Below are 26,242 nucleotides of genomic sequence, written 5' to 3'. Positions count from 1 at the left end.
GGACAGAAACTGGACTTGGCAGTTTCATTCTGTTCTTTCCTTTCAGTGATCTGGAGCTGGTAATTATAGACCCTGTTAAAGATGTGAAGGTCTGGAAAAAAATAGAAAAAAACCATTTTACCCCCCCCCCATTTTTCCAGTCCCCCCCCCACCAAAAAACAAACGAATGAACAAAAAACCCTTGAATTTTTCTCTTCTTTTTCTGGGTCTTCACATCTCTATATGATTATTGAGGATAGTCTCATCTCTGTTGCCCTAAACAACGTAAAAGAAGGATGCAATACAGACGAGATTATTGCAACACAAATAGAACATAATTCCTGTCTAACTGACTGACAGAATAACCAGTTGGGATGGGCTAAAATGCTGCCACTTACTGCTGGTATTGGGAGTGGCAGCAGTTGGAAGGCTTCTGACTTCTTGATGCCATCTTAGATCTGTGGATGGGCAGGCCCAATTTCCACCTTCACAATGTGCATGTTGTAGCCAAAGTTAAACTCTTCAGAGTCCTATTGATTCAAGTGGGAAAGATTTAAAGCACATGTTCAAATCTCTCCCATATAAGCCAGGAGAACTTAAATGTGCTCAACTTTGGCTGGATTGTTTTTGTAGCTTCCAGGCGATAGATTCAACCCAAGCAATCTAAGTTGTTCATTTTTTAAAAAAAAAATACCACTGTTGTTAGATTTACAGCTCCATTTTCTTCTCTTCTAGATATTGATGAATGCTTGCAGAATGGACGGATATGTAACAATGGGAGGTGCGTAAACACAGATGGCAGTTTCCACTGTGTTTGCAATGCTGGCTTTCACGTAACAGCTGATGGGAAAAACTGTGAAGGTTAGAGTCATATTTTGAGTGCTTTCCGCTCTCCTCTGTGTGAGTGTGTTTATGTGCTGTCCGACTGCTGGTGAAAAAGATAGCTTGATAGTAAAACCTATATAGCCTTTGGAAACATAGTTCATCATAGAAGCTCTCCATCTTCACTCCAATTCCAAATAATGTTTCCCCCCCCCAGATGTTTTCTCAGTGGTTGCATCAGTGAGAAAATAAGGAAAAGTCCAGAAAGGGATAGGCAATAAATCATTGTCTGACCAGGCTCCTATGACAGTGGTCTATAGACAGCAACAGTAGGTTTCCTAGTTGCTCAGGTCAGTAAAGAAGCTGGAGCTAGAAGCTTTTACAAGACTCAGAGAACTTCCTTGGTGGCATTCTTGTCCTCCTACAGTTCAGTCCTTTGGTCAGAGTAGGTTGATGGTGCATAGTTAAATACAGGGGTGTTATAAAGTTAAAGATGGGCTCTATAACTGCATGCTCAATTATAGGGCCCTGTTGATAATGCCTGATGTGATGTCTGCAAGACAAATGGCACATCTATCCTATCATGGAGAGTTTGTACTATAGGAGTGGTTGTTTCTGAGAGCCCTGTTCTAGTTGCATGCAGCATCATGAAGTCATAGTTATATTGGGTAATTAACATGCCTGATGGGATCTTGTTGCAACATTTCCTGACCCTTAAAGAATTGTCTCTCTTTTAGGAAATGTAAACATAATTTGATGTGTTCTTACCTCCTAGACCCTTAACCTTTAAAAGAAGAAAAGAGAATGTTCTTTTATCATATTTCCCAAGGTCCTTGGGACGATTTCCAGTGATCTGCTCATATGTTCAGAAGAATTTCAAGCACTGGTCATAGAAACATTTTTGGCAGGATATTATCTCAGTGATTCAGCTTGAAGATTTAATGCCAACATTCCTGTTTTGAATAGATACACATTTAAAAAATCATATTTTGTCTGATTTAGAATGTAAGTGAAAAGTAAACATGCTATGTCTAGAGCTGTAATTTCAATCCAAGACAGCTGCAATATTAAGGGTAGTATCTTGATCTCAAATATAAGTTTTCATGTCTCTGTGATCTAGCAATAAATGCTAGTAGTAATTTTTGTTAATCCTAGGTAGAGACAGACTTTTTACGGATCCATATTTCATCCTCCTTTTGTAGGGGAATGATTAAAAGTTCAGGCTGCTTTTAGGTATCATATCTACATATCCATGTCATCTAAATCTATATCTGGAAATTCATCATAGCCCTTCATTCTAACGTATCCCCCTCCCCTAAATCCCATGTGTTAACAGTAATAAGAACCAGTGCAATGCAGAGAACAATCTGCTAAAACATTTTTCATTCCACTAAGAATGCTGCCAAAATGTCTGTGAGCATATTGAATTGCATCAGCTTCTGAAGTAATTGTCTCTATTACACTATAATGGCTCAGTTTCCGTGCTCATATTCAAGAGTATGCCTGTCTAACGCCACACAGTACATAAATGAAGATAGTAAGAGTCAAGTGTGTCTGGCCGTTAATTTGATCTACATTGTGAAATTTATTTCTTTGACCAAGTGGTTTTCTATAGCTCATCTAATTTTTATTTAAAATTTAAGGGCCAAATGGAAAGATGTGAAATACTACCAGCAAGGGCTACAACCCAGTGCAAGCATATATTTAATCCATTGAATATATGGAGCCCCATTGAATCCATTGGGCGTTTCTTCTTAGTAAGCATGCAGAGGATCAGGTCGTAGGGTTGTATACAACTAAGTCCTACTCAGAGTAGACTCACTGAAATTAATGAACCTAAGTTAGCAGTACTAGCATTGAATATCACTATAAATCTTGTAAAGTTGTAACTTCTTTTGTATTTTGTCATACAGTGGCCCTCCTGGTTGGCTTCTTCTTTGATAACCAATGTGCTGTACAGCAGTCCATGCCAGGGTATTGTCTATAAAACTCTTTGCAAGGCAAGGAGAGGTTTGGCAGGTTGGGTGCCAATAGAAACCAGATTCACTAAGCCCTTTCCTGCTGTGTAGTTTTTAAAGAACGGGAGCACTCTTCAAATCCAGGCATTGGTTACCCTATGCTGGAGCAAACTAGATCATCTGAAAAAACAGACCTTTGTGCCATATCATCATGATGAGTATCTGTCTCTTTTCGTGTGTGTTTTGTAGATATGGATGAATGTAGCATACGGAATATGTGTCTTAACGGCATGTGCATCAATGAAGATGGAAGTTTTAAGTGTATTTGCAAACCTGGTTTTCAGTTAGCTTCAGATGGACGTTACTGTAGAGGTAAGAATCCAACTGCAAATGTTACAATGCACTATATATCTGTGATGAGACATATGATGCTGAGATATGATGATTTTAATTATAGGGTGAGCAGTTTTGATGTCCTGAATGGACTCCTGCAGTGAGGTACTTTAGCTGAGGCTGATTTCCATCAGTCCATATGACTTGACATCAGACCATTAGTGGCTTCCCATGATGATGTGAGGAATAACCTGGGCAAAAGGATACTTATGTTTTCGTTTAGTTTCCTGAAATGATTTGTTATTGATCAAGAGTCTTTTCTCCCTTAACAAGTGCCAGTAGTGGCGGTGAAGTGGGATGGGTGGGTCACCTTTGCTCTCCCGGCTTCCAAACCCGGCGGGTGGTTGTCCCTGACGAAAAGGAAAAAGGGAAGGCACGAGGCGCGGGGAGCTCGGCACGATGCAGCGGAGCCAGTCCAGCACTCCTGCCACTGCACTGTGCTAAGCTTTCCACCTCTTGGTCAGCGGTAGTGACCAGCTGGGTTTGGAAGCCAGAAGAGCAGGTGGAGAGCCATCACTGAAAAGGCCTGTTCTTATGTCACCATCCTTCATACCTCCCTTGGAGGGGGCGCATGGAGAACACCCCAGATGAAGACACAGGGTTCCAGTTGGTTCATGTGGGGAGAGGCATTGAGTTGGTAGAGTCCTGAGTCGCATCCTGCGTAAGGCTTTATAGGTCAAAAACGGCACTTTGAATTGAGATTGGAAACTAATTGGTGGCCAGTGCAGTTGTACCAGAACTTGTTTTATGTGTTTGGACTGTCTTGCCCTGGTAAACAGTCTGGCTGCTGAATTCTGCACCAGCTGCAGTTTCCAAACTGTTCTTCCAAGGCAGCCCCACATATAATGCATTGCAATAATCTAACTTGGAGGTTATGAGAGTGCAGAGTTTTGAATTACCTAGCCTTGTTTCTGATGTGAATGGATTCATTTGCAATCCTTCTTTGTTTATTTTTGAATTGTGTACAGAGTGCTTATGCATGCAGAGTGTGCCTCTGCTTCCATGTCTCTTTGTACATCGCCCCCCCATCATTGATGTGCATGTGTGCATTAAACAAATGCTGCCAAAAAAATCTTAATGTGATTATAGATGTGATTTCATCAAGATTCTTTCCGTGCTGTGTTTTACCAAATGCATAGAAACACGTTGTGCTTTAATAAAGCATAATGAAATTACTTTATGTGATTATATATACATTTGTCAATATTCTTTTTCTGTGGTGTTCTACCATTTCACAAGTGTATCTGTGCATTGATGTAATCATACGTATGGTCAAATCAAGACTGCATTTTTGCAGTCCTCAGTGGATCTTTCCACATGTAGATGGTATGATGACTGCAAGGTAAAACAAATCAGTTGCATCCTTCAACATATAATTCCTTGCTTAAGAGCCTCATTTCAGGTTCCAAGCAAGATGTGACATCATAAAAGCTTTCTCTCCTTTTGCTTTAACAGTTAAGCATTTCCCCACAGTGGACTAGAGAACAAACAAATAAATGCTACCTTATGTAATTACTAGGGGCTTCGCTCATCAACCCTGCCTACTGTCACCAGTGCACCCCCATGGGTTGGTGGGGCACCCCCCACGGGTCGACAGCGCTCCCACCTCCCTACCTCATGGGTCACCAACACTCTTCCCTCCTGACCCTGCACAGGTCGCCAGCTCTCCCTACTCCCCAAATGGGTCACCATCCATCCCTTGGGTTCCCCCCTAACCCCACCCACTGACTGACCCACCAAGGGCCAGGCCTGGTGAGGCCCAGCTACCGCTGGGCGCCTTGCTCACCTCTGCTGCCACCCCACTCTCTGACTCACCTGCTTGCCGCAGGTGTCTATCACCGCTGGGTGACCCGTATGCCACCACTGCTGCAGCTGCCACTGCCACCACCACCGCCAGACGACCCCACTGGGTGACCTGTGTGACCCTGCCCGGTGACCCACACAACTCATCGTCTGTTTCTGACTTGCCCCCACTGCAGCTGCCAGGCACCTCGAGCGAGCAGCATTGCCACCACTGCTGCTCTGCCTTGCCTTGCAGCATCATGCTATGCTTGAATGCTTCTGCGCAGGCTTGTGCCTGCGCAAAAGCATGGTAGCTTAACACTTACAAAAATATTACATAGGAAGACACTGTACATTTGTTCTTATCCCTTAAGGAATAGAGCATTTGTAGAGCATTTGTAATTCTAAATCAGCAGACTTTGTCAGCAAAAACCAGAAACGGAAGCAAGGAGTAAACAAACATTGAGCCAAATTATATAGACACTTTTAGCTGCAGGGATTGAGACATCAATAGAAAGCTTTGTTGATAACAAGACAGGTTTGAAATCCTGCAGCAAAACTAGCTTGAATTGCGCTTGAGGTTTCATGCAACCACTACACCACATTGGCTCTCTGTTTTATACATGTAGGAGGCACATATGGGGGCTCCTGTCACATTTCACTGGGCTCCTGCTGGAAGGAAGGGCGGGATATAAATCAAATAATAAATAAATAAATAGATAAATAAATAAATTTCATTTGGCCCTAGTGCTTATCATCTATGGCTGTATATACCCCATGTAATTAAAGCACTTACCCCTCGCAGACCTACAATTCTTAGCACCCCTTAACAAACTACAGTTTCCAGGATTCTTTGGGGGAAGCCATGTGTGTTAAATGTGCCTTACATGTTTTGTCTGAATGGAGGGAAATTAAAAGTTAAAGGTTATTTTAAGGATCAATTTAGAAACCGAGGAAGGGTTTCACTGATTTGTTCACCTTTCTGGCCCAAGACAGGAGACTCGATGCTAATGTGTCATAGATATATATCTATTTTAACATACAATCAGAGCACCAACTCTTGGATCAGGAAAGCAGCACTTTGAGCCAAACAACACAAACTAAGTAAAACACAGAGGTGTTTTGCTCTCTACTTGCCCTTTTAAGGATGAGGGGTGAAAAGAAGAGAATGTCACACATGCCGATTTTTGTGTATATTAAGGCGAGCTGTTATGATGTGATTACATTGTGAAATGTTACACATCCTCCCACACAATATTTTTTAAAAATTCCCTTCTTTAATCCTCAATTTTTAAAAAAATAGTTGATCACCATAGCAGGAAAAAAATGCTGGTACTTCTTGTTGGGACACAGTTTTTTTAAAAAAAGTTTGAATAATTTGGCATATAGATTCAAAGGCTGATTGGTACAAAATAGTCTTACAGTTTTGTACATGCTGTGCAGTACAGTGTTGCAGAACAAAGATAAAATTATATGGAGCTGGAAGGCATCATTGAGTCCAGGGGTAGCCAATGTAGTGCCCTCCAGATCTTTTTGGACTGCAATTCAATTTATCCCTGGCTATTGGTCGTGTCGGCTGAGGCTGATGGGAGTTGTAGTCCACACCATCTGGAGAGCACCACATTGGCTGTCCCTGATCTAGCCAAACCACCTGTCCAAAACAGAATATCCTTTGCCGGCAGAAGGTCTCAGATTCAATCCCCAGCATCTCTGGGTAGGGCTGGGAATGACCCCTGTGTGAAACCCTGGGGAGACACTGCCATTCAGTGTAGATAACACTGAGCTAGATAGACCAATGGACTGACTTGAAGTAAGACAGCTTCCTATGTCTTCCTGTTTTCCTGTGCAAAGCATGTGCTCTACCGCTAAGCTTTGATTCTGCCCCAGAATTGTAACTCTGGTACTAATCTGCTATCTGTGACAGATGCAATCAGACCCAGCTCCTCAAGTTGTGGGCAAGGCACAGGTGGTCTACAACCAGCAAAAGGAACAGCAATAGTAGTCTCTGCAAGTTGTTTGTTTATATCTTACTCTCCTGCTTGTGGAGCACTCACCAGTTCATAGAGCTTACATCAGTAAAAGGTGCACTTTACAAAAATAACGTTAAAAAGTAGCGCAAAGTAAAACCATTTAATAAAATTAGTTTTAAAAGCAGCAGCAGAAATTGCACAGTAGTTGCTTAGATTAATGAACAAAACTGGCTCAGAAGCTTTTGGGTGTCACCTGGCCCTCTGTAGCTTCTTATTTTTATTATATATTTATTTATTAGGTTTATTATCTGTCCTTTATCATAAGGTTCCAGTGCTTATACCTATGTCTGTATCTGTCTATGTAGCTATATAAAAACAAAACAGTTGCAACCATAAAACAAAATGTAAAAACAAAAGCAGCTCCATGATAAAACAATTGAAAATAAGTCCATATATAAATGCAATACAAACATTTTTTTAAAAAATGTCATCTATAAAAAACAGTTTGAAATAATTCCAATACAGACACAGACTGGGATAAAGATCTCAACTTCAAGGGCTTGTTGAAAGAGGAAAGCCTTCAGTGGGCACTGAAAAGACAACAGAGACAATATCTGTCTAATATGTAATGGGAGGAAACTCCCAAGGGTAGGTCCCACCACACTAAAGACCCAATTCATATATCATACTGAACAGACCTCCTATTAAGATGGTATCTGCAAGAGGTTCTCTCCAGTTATCAGTTGGGTATACAAGGGGTGAGACAATCTTTTAGGTATCCTTGCTCAGAGACTTCCTTGCTAGTGTAGTAAGTGTGACTTTCTTGCTAGTGTGGCTGGCTATGGTTTCCTCCTTTGGTCAGGCCTTGGTGGTAGGGCACGCTTTGCTTCCCTCACATTCTGGGCCCACTTCAGGCATGAGTCCTGACAGGTTCCTGCTTCAACTCTTTTTTAAAAACCTCAAAGAATGATATTATGTAGCCTTCCTTGGCTCCTTTCTCTTGGATTCTAACTTTTTTTGTCTGCCAGTCCTTCCTACAAAGTGACTTCCCAATTGTGGGAGAACTGACTCTATGTGAGGCTTGACAGAAAAGCGATTTGGTAATTAAGAAATTTTGCCTTCTTGTGAAACACTGTCCAAATGCTTTTTATCCCTCCCTCCCATGATCTTCTTGCGTATGTATAAATGGTTTTTCGATTAGCATTCTCCTGGGATTGTATGAAATTGTATTCTTTGTAAAGGAGGAACATCCAATTTAGAGGATTTAGAATTATCCCATTCAGGGAATGGGACAGTTCCCTCTGAATTATGCTTTTGTTTCATGGGATGAGCTAATGTTGTTTTAAGTTACTTTTGCTATGTAACAGTTCATTGAATGAATCCTCTTTCCTCTTTTATCTGGATATACTGTGAACAAGCAGTATGGAATATGCAGTTTAATATCTGATGATATCTATTATGTTCTTTGGCAGACATCGATGAGTGTGAGACACCTGGAATATGCATGAACGGGCGCTGTGTGAACACTGAAGGCTCCTTCCGATGTGAATGCCTCCCTGGCCTTGCTGTTGGGCTGGATGGGCGCGTGTGTGTTGGTAAGATAGGTTCATTATGCTGACAGTTATGGTTCAGTGCTGGATTAAAGACCATGAAGGGACTCTGGAAAGTGCCACCTGCCTGTAACTCATAAGCTAGCTCAGGTAGAAGAACTTTGTGCTAGGATCTGGCTTTGGCAAGTTTCTATGAGAAGGGAGTCTCATAACTGTGAGGGGGGCACTGAGAGCATGTTTTTGTGCTCCTGCTGTCTGAACAAGAACATGGTTGGTGATTTTAATTTAATTTAGTTTGTGACCAGATCTAGATCTCCTTTGCTTCAGCCAGGTGATGGCGGCTTCATATGACTTCAGACCATACCCTGGGACCTAACTGTTGAAGAAGCTGTTCAGAAATTTAGAGGCTAAAGCAACAGCTTGATTTCCACCCCCAAAAGATAATAGGAAGTAAATAAGTACTGGCCACCAGTCTTCCAGGAAGTGGTCTATTTTCCATTTCCCTTACTGAAAGTTCTGTATTACATTATCCAAGATCAGCAGATCCCAATTTTTTGTAGTCATTTATTTTGTTGGTGAAGCTTGGCAGAGCCAGGTGGAGGGAAACCTCTGCTGCGTTCTGACACCACCACCACAACTCCAGCAGTGTGGATTGGAGGTTAGTGTTGCTCTGTCAGCTATATTTAGTGGCTTTGCGTCATATTAACATACTTTAGCAGATTATAACCAAGCAAAACTATCTTGTCTCTTGCATTTCATAGCCTTGTATAGTGAAGAAGCTGGATTGTTTTATTATTAACCAGAGTATGAAGTGTTCAGAGAGGTTGTATCTCTTAAAAAAGAATCTGACACATCTAAAGTTGAGCTAAATTATGTTTGAAGGTTTTTTCACTTCTACTGTAGCTGGGATTATTCGAAATGGATCAGAGTTAGCATTGCTAGATTTGGATTAATATTTTTCAAGAAGTCATGGGTTATAACTAAGATCAATGCGGAAAATAAAAAGACTGTTTGCTTGGCAATAATGAATGCTTTCCATAGCTCAACCTTTTATCACTAGAAAGTCAGGGGTGGGCTCAGTGTAGGAGGAGAGAAGCTGGAGGGTAAAACTGTTCTTCCCTATCTACTATCCGTGGCTTCGGGAGGGGGAATTGTGGGTTTCTTGTGGGGTGGGCAGTGTATAGAACTCTGGTTCCACAATGTATAAAATCTTACCTTAGTGGTAGTAGTGTCCTGTTGAATGCTTCCAATAGCAATAATATATTTTTGTCTTTTAGATACACATATGCGCAGCACATGCTATGGTGAATACAGGAGAGGTCAATGTGTTAAACCATTATCTGGAGCAGTTACTAAATCAGAATGTTGTTGCGCCAGCACTGACTATGCATTTGGAGAACCTTGCCAACCTTGTCCTGCACTAAGCTCAGGTACAGTGTGATTTATCCAGCATGACATTTGTGTCATTCATTCATAATTTTAAAATGTGTTCAGAATTGCCACAGAAGGCTGCATGCCATGAACATCTGAACGATTCCCTTTTTTAAAAAACTGAAATCTCATATGTCTGACAGATGCTGCAGTGCATTTTTTAAAAAACCAGCTTAGTGTATTGAGCTGCAGAGGGGGAAAGCTCTTTGCTTGTGGAACTTTGCAGGCCATGAGTTGTGTTGGATGAATTCCGTTAGTGAATATTCTTGAGAATGTTATAGTATGAATTCCTGTGGTTGAAAATTCTACATTTTGATATCAAATATATATAGGAGGTCCCAGGTTCAATCCATGGTATCTCCAGGTGGGACTGGGAGAGGCTCCCTGCCTGAAACCCTGGACATCCTTTGCCAATCAGTGTAGACAATGCTGAATCAGATGGACCAGTGGACTGATTCAGTGTAAGGCATCTTCCTATGTATGAAATGTTGCATTCCCTTACAGTTGCACAAAATGTTCACGCTTCCCAAATTTGTGGTCAGTTTACTGATTGTACTTGGAAATAAATCTCAGCCTGATATGTGTCTGGATACCATAGTAGGCCAAGAGTCTGATGTATCATCACCTATTGCAGTAGGCCAGATTTCCAAGATTGTCTGGTAAATACAACAATGGTGTTCATTAGTCAAAGCACTTGCAGGCGTTAGGTTAGAGGTAAGACCTGTATTCAGTTGAAATGTGGTATCAGGCCTCAGTCAGAACTGCTTGTAGCCCCAGAGAGCACATGGGTGAGCCGCTGTCCCTGACTTCCTATCCCAACACTTTCTGTTTCATTTCTACAAATGGGCAACAACCACAGTAATACCCTATTAACATGCATGGTACTTTATCTTATCAGAGATTGTAAGCTTCTCAGTACCCTGCCTTAAGGAGTTTACAGTCTAAAATTAGACACAGGAGACAACAGAGGAAGGGGAAGAAAGGGGAAATGTATTAAAATGTTTTATAGTTTATTTTAGGGTCATGGAACAAGCCAAATAATTTACATATATTCAAATTTATGCTAGCAAGTTATGTATGCAAATTAATTTTTTTTTACTAAAAAAAATTTTTTTTTTACTAAAAAATCAGTTCAGATTGTGTGTGTTTTGTTTCGTTTTTGTTTATTTTACAAAAACACTGGAATCTCTTGACCAAATACCTCAGGAAAAACAATATTCTGGAATGTCTAGTTCTGAAATTGGCTTGCTGGTTTTTAGGAAAAGGTACCCTGGGAAGCATGTACATTTTTAACCTTTATTTTAATTGGCAGTTTTAAGACAGAGAATAAAGATCACTTGAAACAAATTAAGCTGGCTTTAGCTGATGTGCAGGAAGAATTTTCACTGTTTTACTGTATGCCACGTTAGTTCAAATACCAGCAAAAACACTGGAAACTTGTAGGACCAGGAAAAGGCATTGCCAGCATTGTCTGTTGCTATCTGCTCTCCCTCTGTGGAGTACACGGTAGAGCTGAAACAGTTTGTAAATGTAAATGGCTCAATGCCATTGACTTCTGTTTTGTATTTGAATTAATTTAACAGAACATTTACACATGTGGAAGCAATTTCTTCTGGGCTGTTCTGCACACCTCTCCTATTGTTAAAGATGCCAGCTCATGGAGGGTAAAATACAGGACAGCTTTCAGGTTTTGATTTTTGGGCTGGAAGACTGACTTTTTACAGGAGATGCATATTGTTGTGTGACCTTGCAGCAGTTGTTGTCTCCAACATGCTAGGGTGACAGAAAAACCGACCAAATTCAAAAAGCTCAGACTTTTTAATTCAAAGTCGGAATCAAATTCTTTTTCATTTTAGCTGCAGCTTGACAACAGGTGTGGGAAAGGTGGATGTAGTTTGCCCCAAAATGACTAGCAGGACAACCTCTGAGGCCTGGGTGACCTAAGTAGACCCATGGGACAGAAATTACCTGTCTCTGTGCTCGATTGTTCTGGATGTGGATCTAGCTATGGAGTTTGAGACTGGGATACCAGTTCCAGCCTCAGACAGGAATTTTGGTGTTATAAAAGCCGCATTCTGACATCATTGTTTTTCTCACTTCCATACTCATTACTCTTGTTCACTCACTTAAGGTGTTCTCTGCTCTCCATGAAGCCTTCAGTCCCAAAGCCACAGGGCAGTAGGAGGCTGGAAGAGACAGCAGCTTAGGGGCATAGTCACTGCGAAAGCTGCATCCAGTTGGGTTAACAGTAGAAGTACATCTTTTACCCCAGTCCTTCAGCTGAAAAACACACACACATAACAGTGCAATTCCAAGTGTGTTTACTTGGAAGTAAGTTTCACTCAGTTCGGTAGGGCTGTTTATTTGAATGTATTCTTCCTGTTTTCTGTCCACACAAAATCTAGATTGTAAACTCATTGAGGCAGGGGCCTGCCTTTTTTGTGCTTAAGCTGCATAGATGGTACTATATAAATAGTGGTGGTGATATAATAGAAGCCCCCTTTAAGCTTAGATGGTAGTGAGCATAGTTTCATATGGTGCTAAATGTCATCTGTGGTACATTTCTCTGAGGTCACAATGTGTTGATGTCAAGACTGGAGGCTGATTCAATCATTCTGTGCAAGCACAGAGCTAAATGTTTGCCCACCGTTACTCAACCCACAGAGGAAATTTTTACGGTGGTGTGTGTAACATTGCAGCTTGTACTCATGCCAAGCAGTGGTTGGATTAGATATAGGGAAAAGCAGTCAGCTATGAACAGACTGGCCATGTGACCTAGCACTCATTGTTCATATTTTACCTGAGCAAATACTTCAAAATGTGGACCTGCTTTCCTTCTTCTATTACTACTTATATAGATAGACTAGATATAGATATGAAAATATTTCTGTCTGTTCATCCGTCCTTGTGAGTGCTCAGAGGACTTCACATACATTATCTTGGTTATTTTTACAATAACCCTGTAAGGTAGATCAAGGCCAGGGCCAGGCTAGAGCCAGCTATACTAAACTACCTCACAGGGCTGTTGTGAGGATTAGAGGTGGAGGGAAACCTTGAGCTCATGGGAGGAATGTTGCCTTGAGCTCATTGGAGGAAAGGTGGGTTATAAATGTATTAATTAATAAATAATAGAATCCAGGACCTGAGGGTGGGTTCTCGAACCTGGGACCCCAGAGGCTTGTTGCTGGAGCTGCAGGTATTTCAGCTTGAGATTGGAGTAAGGGCTTGAGCTAGAGGCTGAAGTGCAGTAGACAGAAAATATTGCTCTGTGGATCAAAGAAGACAAAAGAATAGGCTCCTAATATTTATACCAAGCCTCGTCAATCCAAAGGCTTCATCAGACTGTCTGATGTTGTATATCCCTATTTTCCCCAGGTAGCATGCCATCAGAAGGGTATTAGCGTCACCTCATAAGTCTTGTCTCCTGTGCATTCCTGCCTTTGGACACTAGGTGGCACTAATACCCTCCTGATGGCATGATACCTGGGAAAACCACCTTTCAGATGAGACCAACGGTCCATTCTCATCCAATGAAAAAAGCAATAAGGAATGCTGTATCCCTCCACTTAGTAAGTTATTAGATAGATTGAGGAAGTAGTGGTGATGGATGTCAGAGAAGCAATAGTAAGCCTGGCAAAGGTCTTGTAAATCCTTTTCTTGGGAAGTTTGGCTTGCCCCCACCCCGCATTCTGCTTGTATATATGTGTGTTTGTGTGTGTTTGTGTATGAGATGTCACATGAAAAATGAACTGTCAATTGACTAATGCATTTATTTTCTGCTTTTTAGTGTAGCCTTTGTTTTTAGGGCTGTTGATTTCTTTTATGGTGTATTTTTAGCATGTTTTACTTGGTATTTTGATGAATTTTCTTTTTATTGTTAGGAAGTGGAGAATATAAATGTTCTTAAATAATAATAATATAAATGAGGTATGGAAAGATTCCACAAAGGACGGCATGAGGTGTTTCCCAAAATGTTCCTCCTCCGGTTTATTATTTTACTTATCCCAGGCCAGGCTGAAAAAGGTTTTATCACTAGTCATGTTCTATGACTATAGGTCTATAACTATAATGTTATGCTGGTTTTATTGTGTGTTGAAGTGCTCATAGTTCATGAGACGTCATGGTTTTAAACATCACCTCTTTAAAAAAGGAAAGGAAAAATACCTTCACAAACCCCTCAGGATAACATTGAACAGCTCTCAGTAATTCTTGGAATTGTCTAAAATATTTCTTGCTTGTCTGCAGGAAAATTAAATATGCCACACAATGAGTTTGATAGGTGAGGAAAATGCAGAAGTACCAGTGCTTTATTTTACAAAATATAGCCACCTTCAGTGCACTGAAAACTATGCAAATTTAAGGATGTTTTAAGAGAAAGGTGTTCTTTGAAGGGATCTTGGACCTCTGCTAGATATTATTTTGAAAGAACTAAATAAATCTATCAAAGTATTAAAAATAAGTTATTTGATTTGATTTTTTTTCTAGATGAGTATCGTGCTCTTTGCAGCAGTGGGCCAGGTATTACAGCAACAGGAAAAGGTAAGATTGTTCAAAACAAGTGAGTTTTGGCATTGCAGGGGAATCCTCTGAATAAAATATTGTATAAATTAGTTTACTTAATGTTCTGAAGGGGGGGAAAATTAGGGATAGATAGATCAGTCTGTTTCTGGTCTGTTATTTCTGGTGTGTGTCAGTTTTGTATCTGTTATTCATAAGGCCCTTCTGATCCTTTTCTGCATTAAACTGATTTTTTAATTTAAAAAGTTAATATGAAAATTAATATGAAAATTCATTTTTATTCTACTGTACACATTTCTGAAACATTTTATTTATTTATTTATTTAATTTAATTTATATACCGCCCTAAGCCCAAGGGCTCTCTGGGCAGTGTACATAACAATAAAGCAATCAGAAAATATATAAATACCCTAAAATATGATTTTTTTACACATTATGATGTGTTTTTTGAGCTAAGACTGCACCACAAAATTCAGAGAAATGCAAAATCTGAGGTATAATTATGTTCCAATCCATGTGTTAGTCTGGGATATGCAAATTAGGGACAGTTTGCTTAAAAATATGGACCAAACAAAATGATCCTCCAACTCTGTCAAAAATTAATAATGACATTTGCCATTTTTTAGATATCAACGAATGCGCATTGGATCCTGACATTTGTCCCAATGGAAACTGTGAAAATCTGCGTGGAACATACAAATGCATCTGTAATTTTGGGTATGAAGTAGATTCAACTGGGAAAAACTGCTTAGGTGAGATGTTTTCTTTATTCCTATCTAACACATTCCTAGATGATTCCTAGTTGTTCTGTATTAGTTTCATGTAGTGTTTCTGATTCGTCTGTCTTGTTTCCTCTTGACTTTTTAATTTTTTCCCCATCTTTGTAATCCTGTCTGCTGTTTCTTCCTGTTATCAGACTGCCAGATACTAATTTGATCATTATGGATATTTTGGAGGCTCTCCTCCCTTCACAGGTAAAGTAGACTAGGGGGGTTGTGAATGTTCATGTCTTCCCCTGTAGAGTATGGTTTGGATTCTTTGAATCTCCTGCAGCTATTTCCTTTGCAGGTACTTTTCTATGGTGTGCCTCTTCTTTACTTGTGGTTTTGATCATATGCACTGACTTGGGGTGGAGATGCAGGCTGGCATGTTTTGTCTTTGGATAGTATGTTTGATTATTCAGTGTGTTCTCCTTTCCAATTCATCCGTAATGATTTAATATTTTTGCAGCATCTGTGATGTTACTGCAAAACTCCTCTAAAACTGACAACTGATGTTCCTGCACTTCTGCAAACTCTGTGTTTATGCCTTATGTAATATATTCTGATATCTCATAGATGTTAGTGCACACCAACCTTCCCCAATTTGATGCCTTCCAGATGTTTTTGAATCCAGTTCCCATTAGCCCCAGCTAGCAAGGCCAGTAGTCGGGGATGATGAGAATTGTGGTCAAAGACATCTAGAGCAGGATTTGGGAACCTGTGGCTCTCCAGATGTTTTTGGACTGCAGGTTCTATCATCCTTGACCACTGGCCATGCTGTCTGGGACTGACAGGAATTGAAGACCACAGGTTCCCCATCTTTTATCTAGACCAGATACGAGGTAGGGGCAAGGCTAGTGTGGACTGAGGAAGACCATATGTGCTATTTGATTTGGTGCTTGGTGGAGTAGAATGCAATCCCTCCTCTTTTCAAATGGAGCTATAACCATCCTGCTTTGATATGAGACAAGGATAATTCTTCATCCAAGACCATGAGAAGACTGCATTCTGCTTCCCTGCTGACCCAATGGTTGCATCTCATCCATATGGCATAAGAAAGTATGATGGCATTAGAAAAAAAATACTTAATATGCAATACCTTTTTGATGGCACATGGGGTCTCTTGTTGCTGTTTTTTGTCACAAGGAAATATAAATTTTCCTGGCAGATGCTGAATGTTTGGAAACTAGTGCTATAAACCACTAAAAGCCCTGATATTTGTTCCTTCTCCAGTGACTTAATATTTGACTTTAGCATTTCTCTTGGAACAAGTAGGAAAACATCCCCATCAGTGAAACATATCTGCTGGTAAAAAGGTTTCTTTTATGGCTTCCCATGAGAACAAAATCTTATTTAGCTTCTCTAATGACATTCTTAATTGTTTTTGCAGACATTGATGAGTGCTTCTTGAACCCATTGCTTTGTGACAATGGACAATGCAGAAACACCCCTGGAAGCTTTACTTGCACCTGCCCCAAGGGATACATATACAAGCCTGATCTACAAACATGTGAAGGTAATTGAAAACATCCTTTTATGTTCTAGCTGTTCTGAGCGTCTGATTTTTTTTAATCACCCTATCACTGGAGTTATATTTGGATCATATAATATGTTGGCTTATTTGCCAACATTTGGGATGAATTCCATTTAAGGCAGACTGGAACTGTTGTATTTTTATAAGTATGCCTTGAGACTTTAAGTTCAGCACACTGGAGCATAAAGCTTAATGTAAGATACCACTCCAAACAAAGGAGTCATCATTAGTTCCCTGAGAATTTGAAGGTGACTGACATCCATTTTGACTTTGGATATTACACACGAGGAGGGAAAAACATACCATATGCTTTCTCAAAGGATATTTTGGGTGGGAATTAAGCTGCAGCTAGGTGTTAGATGTTTCCAGGAAAAGGACTCTTCTTGTTGATCCTCGGACCTTTTTGAGAGTCAATTGTGGAGACTGGGAAGATCTAGGTTCTAGTCCCAAAGGGTCCTCAGAGTCAATGAGCACCAGCAATCACACTGCTGCCATTCAGCCTTGGTTCCCCAGCTTTAAATGGGAATAGAAGTGTTGTTAGGTTGTAAGACTGTTGCAGGAATGATTGTGGTAAGGTCCTTTGAAACTTGGGGTAGATAGTGGGCTGAATAGATCTGAATTTTCACTATATGCATAAATGAAGTTTGATTTTATAAGATTAAAGCTTTTTTGATGGTACGCTTTTCGCACTTGCTTGTAGCTTAAGTATTTGCAGGGTGTCCTGCATACAAGCTGATAGCTATGGAAAGACACCAAATTGCTTGCTTGGGGCAATGGTCCCTTATTGCTGCTTAAGGTCACAGGAGACAAATACATTCGAAGGGCAGAAAGTTTGGGGATCAATGCGCTGTGGCTGTAATCATTCACTCTGGCATAGGAATGGCAGAGAATTATTTTCTTTCTAGATAACCAGACAGAAAGGAACCATCTGAATCTTCAAGTACCTTTGCTGGCCACTAATTCTCACTGTTTTTCATCTAGATATTGATGAGTGTGAATCCAGCCCCTGTGTTAATGGAGTGTGCAAAAATACTCCTGGCTCATTTGTCTGTGAATGTTCCCCTGAAAGTTCCTTGGATGCATCAAAAACCATCTGCATTGGTAATTTATTCTTCTCTGCTGTCTGCATTGGCTGGAAATGTTTTTTTGTTATAATTGACATGCAAATACCATATTTTGCTATAGCTTTTAGGAATAACTCTGAAATAAAAAGGAAATAAAATTAAAGAGCGTTTTCATCATTGTTTCACCATTAACAAGAACATATTAAAAATATATATGTAGTATCCTTTCATATTGTATTAAAATTGCAGAGGAAGTATTGGAGTGAATTCACAGGTAATAGAAGACTGACTTGGCATACTGAGCTGGAATGAAAAGAGATGGCAAATTTATTAAGTTTCCATAGTCTGGGAATAGATGACAGGGAGCTGAGTGTGGTGGTTCCCTTCCCAATGACTAGGTTTGAATTGGAAAACATAAAAGAGCTCTGTTAGATCAAACCAAAGCCCCCCCCCCTCCAGTCCAAAATTCAGTTCTCACAGTCAAATGTCTATGGGAAGCCCACAAGCAGATCTGAGTGCAACATCATTCTCCTGCTCATTATCCCCAGCTACTGGTATTCAGAGGCATACGGAAGGTGCGAAAGGGCAGAAGCTGGTGCAGCGATTTTATTTTGTAAAAAGTAAATAGGAGTCTCAGGAGTAAGGGGTGTTGGTAACAATAGCAACCTGCCTCACTGGGATGGTTCCTATGAGAATAACTGAACTGGTATCCACGCTGGGTGAAGATACATGATATATTGCTATATGGCAACATCTTATTTTTATTTTACTTTGTTTACCGTAACAGAAACTGTTAAAGGCACATGTTGGCAGACCATTGTGAATGGGAGATGTGAGATAAATATCAATGGGGCCACTCTAAAATCTGAGTGCTGTTCTTCGCTGGGTGCTGCTTGGGGTAGTCCCTGTGTTCCATGTGACCGAGGTAAGACCATTTTGCCATATCCTTGGCAAATTATTATTTTGAGCATTAGAAGTAAGAATACAGTAGGAAGTGTAAAATTACCTCTGGAAGTTTTAAAGGGGGACAGCTGGGTACTCACTCCACAAGCAAGGTTCAATCTGAGCCTCCGCTGTCATGGCAAGACTATATATTGGGAACTGCTGCAGGGCATTCAGGAATCCAGTGGATTCCATTAGTCTCTGGGGGCGGACCATCTTAATCTGTTCATCACTTCTGCAAGGGAGGATCGGAGCCATAAGTCTAAACATCACCAGGAAGTGGTCTGGCCATGACAATGGGGTGACATCCAGCCCCCCATCTCCAGACCACCCTACTCTTCCCTACCTATACCTACTCTTCAATAGGCCTTGGGGAATGTGCAGATTTCGACTGAATTTTTGACATTCTCTGGCCATTTTGCATAATCTCCATTTGCCTGGATGGGAGACCACGTGGCGAGCACATGTATGCTGCCTTGCGTTTCTTGATGAAAGAAAGGTGGGATATAAGTATAATATAATAAAATAAAAAATAAATATTATTTTGGAAGCTTTCATGCAGGGAAGGCCTGTCCTGTGTTTCAGATGCAGTTTCATGTTCAGTTAAAGGCATTTGAGATTTTTGAACTGCAGTGTTCTGTTTGTTTCTCTTTTATAGATCCAATCTGTTCAAAAGGATTCTCAAGGATAAGAGGAACAGTGTGTGAAGGTATGTATTATTGCACTGGAACATGAAACATTTTAATGACATTTCTCATATTTCTATGAAACACCACAGTGCCAAACTAATCCATACAGCTGTGGCGGGCAATTGGATCAGGCCAGTGGGCTGGATCCTTATTTTCCCCATCCCCCATGGCCCACGTTTGACAGGTGGGAAGGACCACCCACCTGTCAATCATCTGACATCACAATGATGAATTTTTGCCCATGCAGACAATCAGCTGATTGTTGGGCATAGAGCCATTCATGGAGCTATGGAAGCTCCGACAATCAGCTGATTGTTGGAGCTTGTGTAGGTATATATGTGTGTGTACTTAGTCCTATTCTATTCTATTCAGTATGCATGGCACTGGGCCTGCACTCAACTGTATTTAGAGAATTTTCAGATTTACCAAGGCTGCAATCTTTAGGCTGCTTACATCTCATTGAAGTCAATGGATACTAGATTGTTAACCTATAGAGCTGGAAATGGAGCTGATGGCCATGTAATCTCACACCCTGCCATAAAGATGCGATCATGCACACCTGCACACTGCTCTCTTCCTACAAGAGTAACAATGATCCAGGCAAAGCGTTCCTCAAATCACTTTGGGGAGAAGGGTTTGATGTGACAAGTTGTGGCATTACATTTAGAATATGTTGTGTGAACAACCCTTTGCAGGCACCCATAGGATCAGGCTGTAGACTGCCCTTCACACTACTACTTTGCCTAATGTATGTGATATGGGAGTATCACTGCGCTGGGGGAGGGGAGAGAGAGATCTGGATGGTAAGTGGGGGAGAGCTGGCAAATAACCCTTGACAGCTGTGAGAAATAGATATGCATTGGGATCTGGGAGAAGCCATCAGAACAAGGTCCTGGGGTTGAGGAACAGGAGATTAACCAGAATTGCTTGCTGAAGAAGTGAACTGATAAAAGGCAGATGTGAGGGAGGCATGGAAGGCAGTCAAGAGAAGCGCTAAGGAAATACCCTCCACTGTGATAAGTGGCAGATGCCCAAGGATGCTAAAGGGATGCTTTATACTTGCCTCCTCCATGATGTCTCCCTCTTTGATAGAGCTGTTTGTCTTGTTCTTTGGCCCCCTCCCCCTGTGTCTTGAGGGGGCATTTCCTTTACTTGTGTCACTTATTATTGGTGACTGTGCTGAGTAACTATAGCTGAATACATGATATCTAAATGATAGCCAAAGTCTTGTCCATTATCCCCCGTCTCTAAGTTCCCAGAGCTCTATATTGTATTGGGTTATGGTGACTAACACAACCTGACATGACACAGCAGCAGAAATATTTGAAAAACAAATTATTCCCATATGCGTCTTCTAATTATAAGAGTAAGAGGAAACAACTCTCTCCCCCTCCCCCAACCTTCTCCCTAGTCACATTTTTTTTTCTTTCCAAATAATGACCAAATATTTTGGACAAGTTTCTACCATAGATCCACTCTACGTAACTTATCCAATCTCAAGAGAGGAATAAATGTTGCCCCACCTGGTCCAAATCACAAGAACATTTTTCAGTGCTCAGAGATGGAAAGTTTCATTTTTCCAAGATATTGGCCACAGGATTTTCTCCCATATAACTTGCATTTATTTCATATGGATCAATTCAGAATATTTTCTAGCACCCAAATATACCTGATTCATTTTCCACTACTTTCTAACATGTAGATAAGAACCCCTTAGGCTTTCAGCCAGTATAAGCATTATTCAGAGAAGATGATTCAAGGAATTCCCTCAAAACTATTTGTTCCTATGGCTTGCCTGCTGAGCAAAAAAACGAAACTGGACTGACTTGGCCTGCTTTTGTTCTTTAACAGCAGCTTGATGTGCAGGGAGCATTAGTTGGCACTTTCTACCTGCTTATAAATATTATCACTTGCTAATGTCTGCATGAGAGCCAGTGTGGTGTAGTGGTTAAGGTGTTGGACTATGACCTGAGAGACCAGGGTTCAAATCCCCACATAGCCATGAAGCTCACTGAGTGACCTTGGGCCAGTCACTGCCTCTCAGCCTCATGAAAGCCCATGGGAGACAAGAGAAGGTTGGGGGATGTTAACTTGGTGCTTAATGGGGTACAATTGCCCCTGAAAGACCAAGTCCGCAGCCTGGGGGTCATTCTTGACTCCCAGCTGTCCATGGAGGCTCAGGTCTTGGCTGTGAGCCGGGCGGCGTTGTATCAACTCCATCTAATACAAAGGCTGCGCCCCTACCTTCCAAACCATCTGCTCCCATTGGTGGTACATGCCCTGGTCTCCTCTCGCCTAGACTACTGTAATGTGCTCTACGTGGGGTTACCCTTGAAAACGGTCCGGAAACTGCAACTGGTACAGAATGTGGCGGCTCGCCTGATTAAAGGTAGCTGCCGGTGAGACCACATCACTCCAGTGCTGAAGGAGTTGCACTGGTTACCAGTTGCTTTCCGGGCCCAATTCAAGGTGTTGGTTTTGACCTTTAAAACCCTACATGGTTTCGGCCCAGTCTATCTGGAAGAGCGCCTCCAGCATCATCAACGTTGCCACCCAACAAGATCAGCCTCAAAAGACCTTCTCTCCATCCCACCAGTTAAAACAGCTAGACTGGTGAGAACTAGGGAGAGGGCTTTTTCAGTCGTGGCACCCACTCTGTGGAACTCGCTCCCAAATGACATCCACCATGCCCCTCCATGGTGAGCTTCCGCCGGACCTTGAAAACCTGGCTCTTCAGACAGGCTTTTGGGGCGGGTTAGGTTTTAGTGTTATTGTTGGAATTTTAAGGTTTTAATGTGAATTGTATGTTTTTATGTTGTACGTCGCCCAGAGTGGCTGGTAAACCAGCCAGATGGGTGATTAATAAATTTAATAAATAAATAAATAAAATAAATATTCATAGGGTCGCCATAAGTCGGAATCGACTTGAAGGCAGTACATTTACATTTTAATGTCTGCATATCAAGCTGCAGTGAAAAACACAGGGGTTGGTTGAAAAGCCGACCACTCTACTTTTACCCAAATTGTTTGGCAATAATCCAAATGGCTTCATATAAAACCCCTGTCGATGTCAGTTATCCTTGTCTACCGACCTTGCTACCTTTCCTGTGGTTGCAAATTTGAGGACAGGCCACAACTCAGTGATCAGTCAATACATTTATTGTTTAGTCCAAAGACCATTGCTTACAAAACATTAAGACGTTTAAAAGACTTTCATACAATGTCAAAAATCACAAATAAAAATGATAAATAAAATATATGACTAACCTTAACGTAAATGCATCTTTCCTTGTAAAACAGGTAAATATTGCTATAACAGGAAGTAAAATAACATTTTACTTTACTTAGTTATTCAGTGAGAGAGCATCTGCTTTACATGCAGAAGGTCCCAGTTTCAATCCCTGGTATCTCCAGGTAGGGGTAGGAGCACCCCCTGGCTGAAGCCCTGGAGAGCCATTTCCAGCTGTGTAAACAGTACTGAGCTAGAGAATCCAATGGTCTGACTCAGTATAAGGCAGTTTCCTATGTTTCCATGTTTCTCTTTTCTTCTACTAGAATTATTACATACACAACAAAACTCTTCCATACTCCTGGTTGCTGCCTTAGTTCCCTTTTAAAGTGTCCCCTTTCCTGTAGCCATCCTGTTCCATCTACTGTGGCTAACGTTTGTTTTTTTGAGTCAAAGTATTTCCCTAGCTGTAGGGAAATGAAGTTAATTCTCACTATGGAAAAACATGGTTAATTTTAAAGTTCTTAAAAGGCAAAACATTTCCACAAGTGAGTATTCCATAGGTTCTTGGGGTACCCACTGTCTCAAGAATTCTGATTTTGTGCTTGCCTTTTGTGAACCAATCTGCTTAGAGACTATGCAGCCCATAGTATATAAGGTTTATGGTTTCCTTTTGGCTTTGAATACATCTGGGTGAACCATTTCTAAATGTAAGATTCCAAAATGAAAATTAATGTGGTGTTCTCATGCTTAAAGAGACTGTGCATACCATGATGGAAATATTGGATTGCTTTGTCTTTGTTGACATTTTAAATGTTTTTTTTAAAAAAATAGATGTAAATGAGTGTGAAGTGTTTCCTGGAGTGTGCACAAATGGGCAGTGTTTCAACACTATGGGATCCTTTGTCTGCCAGTGTCCCAATGGAATGACCTTGGATGCAACTGGACGGAGGTGTATTGGTAAGCATTAAAAGACCCTTGTTCCAATCTCATAAGATCCCTGGGCTGCAAAACTCAGCCAGGATTTCATGTTATGTGGGGGCTTCTTTGTTCTCTTCGGTGAACTAGGGAGTGCTCCCCTGGGAAAATGTGTGAGCCTGCACAGATATGAGAAAAGACCAATAATCTGTACCACGAGTAGGGAGCTCTGACCTGAGGGCCAAATGTGGCCCTCCAGGCCTCTCTATCTACCCTTGGGATTCTTCCAAGGCTGTGCCTGTTTCCAGGCCAGACCCCTCATCGGCCCTGCTCTGCATCCTCCTCAAGTAGTTTTGAGTGGCTTGAATGTGTCCTTGAATTGTGATGATGCCTCTTGCTTGCCTGATGCCAGAGGGAGGTGTGTGTGTTTGTGTAGAAACCTCTGACTTTTGCATGGCTGAAATGTACTATAACTGCAGCCTTTCCTAACTTTTGGGTGCCTAGATGTAGCTGCACTACAGTTCCCATCATTCCTGGACATTGGCCATGCTGACTGGGGCTGATGGGAGTTGTAGTCCAACAACAACCAGGGACCCAGAGGATGGAAAAGGCTGGCCTACTGTATAAATGTAAGAGTCACATCCATTGTTCTGCCTATTTTGCCTCTGTTTCTGCCCACTACTGGCATGTGACCCCCAGAAGTTTCCCATGAGGGAATGTGGCCCTCAGGCTGGAAAAGGTTCCTGGCCCCTGATCTATGCAGAGCAACCCCTTTCTCTGCTTTCCATTGAGTCTTTGGACAGAGAATAATAATTATAAGAACTCCTGAGCAAGTGGATTCTGAGTAGTCTTGCTGCTGCCTGAAAAGAAACCTCAGGATGATGTTCTGGTCTTCTGAGGACCCCCTTATCTGCTGGGTTCCATAGAGCCACCAGATGACGGTGTGTGATTTTGAAGATGCCTCGCCCTGCATCCTGAGAGTTCTTGGGATGTGACTTTGGCCTCCTCAGGGTCATGTTGCCACTGGGTAAAGAATTTACAAGGATTGGGCAGAAAGGGAAATCTGCTCAGCCTCAGGAAAACTGGGACTGATTAATAGAGGGTATGAGAGTAAAATACTGCAAAGGGAATACTGTCGTGCTGGAAGGAAAACATGTCTGTGACGCTGTGTAGCTCAGCCTCCACTAAGAGGTATTCCATGGTGGAAAGTAAATGGAGACACCCTACACCCCTCCAGGGGTGTCCGCTGTATAAAGAGTCTCTGTTTCTCTGTACTGTATGTGCTATACTGAGTATTGGGCTGGGTTTCCATATTGTAACATTTCCTTGGTGGGTGGGTTCTGCTGTCCTGGTGTCAGTTACCTGTTTTTCCATCCACTGATTGCTAAAATAATCTCAACAGATATTCGTTTGGAGACGTGCTACTTGAAACACGATGATGAAGACTGCACGTCGCCAATAGGAGGGCGGCATCGGATGGATGCTTGCTGCTGTTCTGTTGGTGCAGCGTGGGGCCCTGACTGTGATGAATGCCCTCCAAAGGCAACACCTGAATATGAAGCACTTTGCCCAAGAGGGCCCGGATTTTCTACCAGAGGAGAGATAATAAATGGAAAACCATTTTTCAAAGGTACTTAAAGTGACCGCTGATTTTGAGAAAAGTTCTGTTGAGTGGATTTGTTTAGTTACTGCTACTTTCTTTTCTCAGAATAAGCTTGCATAACACACGCAAGAACTGGGGTTCGGTGAAGTCCCAGGCTTCATGTTTCTCATGCGAGAATTGTAACTTAGGTATAACAGTTATCACAGGTACAGAGACAAAACTGGAACTTGGCTATCCCAGGTGTTTGTAATCAGTTTCCTGTTTTTGGTCATACTGAGAAGTGACAATGCCAAAGTGGCTAATGTACCTCTGTGCATCTCTTCTTTGCTTCCCTGTGTTCCAAGTAAGCTGGGCGTGGGAAGGAGCACCCAGCACTGATACTGCCATTACATCCCCATCATATCCATGGAGACAAAGGAAGGGCATAGATGTTCTTGCTTGTTGTAGTAGACTCTGGCTGGCAGTCAGGCTTGCTGGACCTGTATCTGTAGAGCTCACATAGTAGGGAGAGAATTGGGAATAAGAATGGTGAAGGATGAGGGAAGGGTCTATGAGTAAAGCCTTCCCTGTGGCCCAAAACAGGAGTGTTGGTCTGTAATGAGCCTTTAATGTTTGTTTGTTTTAATTCACCCTTTTATAAAGATGGAATGTTAGAATTTTTTAGCTGCTAATATATTTAAAGAGTCATTTACTGTGAATTAACTGAATTAACAAATAATTACTAGAGGAGGAGGTGGATATGACCTGAAGGGGATTTTAAAGATGAAACAAAACAAATCAAAAAAGGAGAAAAAAAGACATTGGTAGTGTAGTCTTATGAATGTTTAGTCAGACATCCTGTATTCAATGAGATTTGCTTCCTAGTAAATGTGTTTTGGATTGCAGTCTAAGTATCCAGCCCTCATGGTCATAAATTCTGCTTCTACCATAGACACAGAAGAAATTTAAAAAATATATGTTTAGTAAGGATAGCTCAATGAATGGGAGTTCAGCTTCAGATTCACAGACGTGCTACACAAATGCTAACTATCGCTGCATTTTGAACACTCAGTGGGTGTTGCATCCACTATAGTAATAAAAAGGCTTTAAACTGCACAGT

The 26,242-nt window shown here is 41.3% G+C and overlaps 1 protein-coding gene across 6 annotated transcripts in view; it reads left to right on the top strand.

The window, feature by feature from the left end:
* The window catches only part of FBN1 (fibrillin 1), a 256,376-nt gene that overhangs the window by 124,931 nt on the left and 105,203 nt on the right, over positions 1 to 26,242 (top strand). For all 6 annotated transcript variants that reach the window (XM_061595358.1, XM_061595355.1, XM_061595357.1 and 3 more), the window contains 12 exons: positions 715 to 840; positions 3,009 to 3,131; positions 8,377 to 8,499; positions 9,732 to 9,884; positions 14,371 to 14,424; positions 15,030 to 15,155; positions 16,555 to 16,680; positions 17,680 to 17,799; positions 18,550 to 18,687; positions 19,363 to 19,413; positions 23,457 to 23,582; positions 24,943 to 25,170. In XM_061595358.1, the coding sequence (XP_061451342.1) occupies positions 715 to 840; positions 3,009 to 3,131; positions 8,377 to 8,499; positions 9,732 to 9,884; positions 14,371 to 14,424; positions 15,030 to 15,155; positions 16,555 to 16,680; positions 17,680 to 17,799; positions 18,550 to 18,687; positions 19,363 to 19,413; positions 23,457 to 23,582; positions 24,943 to 25,170 (1,494 nt within the window). The remainder of the gene's footprint in view (positions 1 to 714; positions 841 to 3,008; positions 3,132 to 8,376; positions 8,500 to 9,731; positions 9,885 to 14,370; positions 14,425 to 15,029; positions 15,156 to 16,554; positions 16,681 to 17,679; positions 17,800 to 18,549; positions 18,688 to 19,362; positions 19,414 to 23,456; positions 23,583 to 24,942; positions 25,171 to 26,242) is intronic.

The sequence above is a fragment of the Rhineura floridana genome, chromosome 14 (genome assembly GCF_030035675.1).
Source record: "Rhineura floridana isolate rRhiFlo1 chromosome 14, rRhiFlo1.hap2, whole genome shotgun sequence".
NCBI classification, from domain to species: domain Eukaryota; kingdom Metazoa; phylum Chordata; class Lepidosauria; order Squamata; family Rhineuridae; genus Rhineura; species Rhineura floridana.
This window is presented reverse-complemented; position numbering and strand designations above follow the sequence as displayed.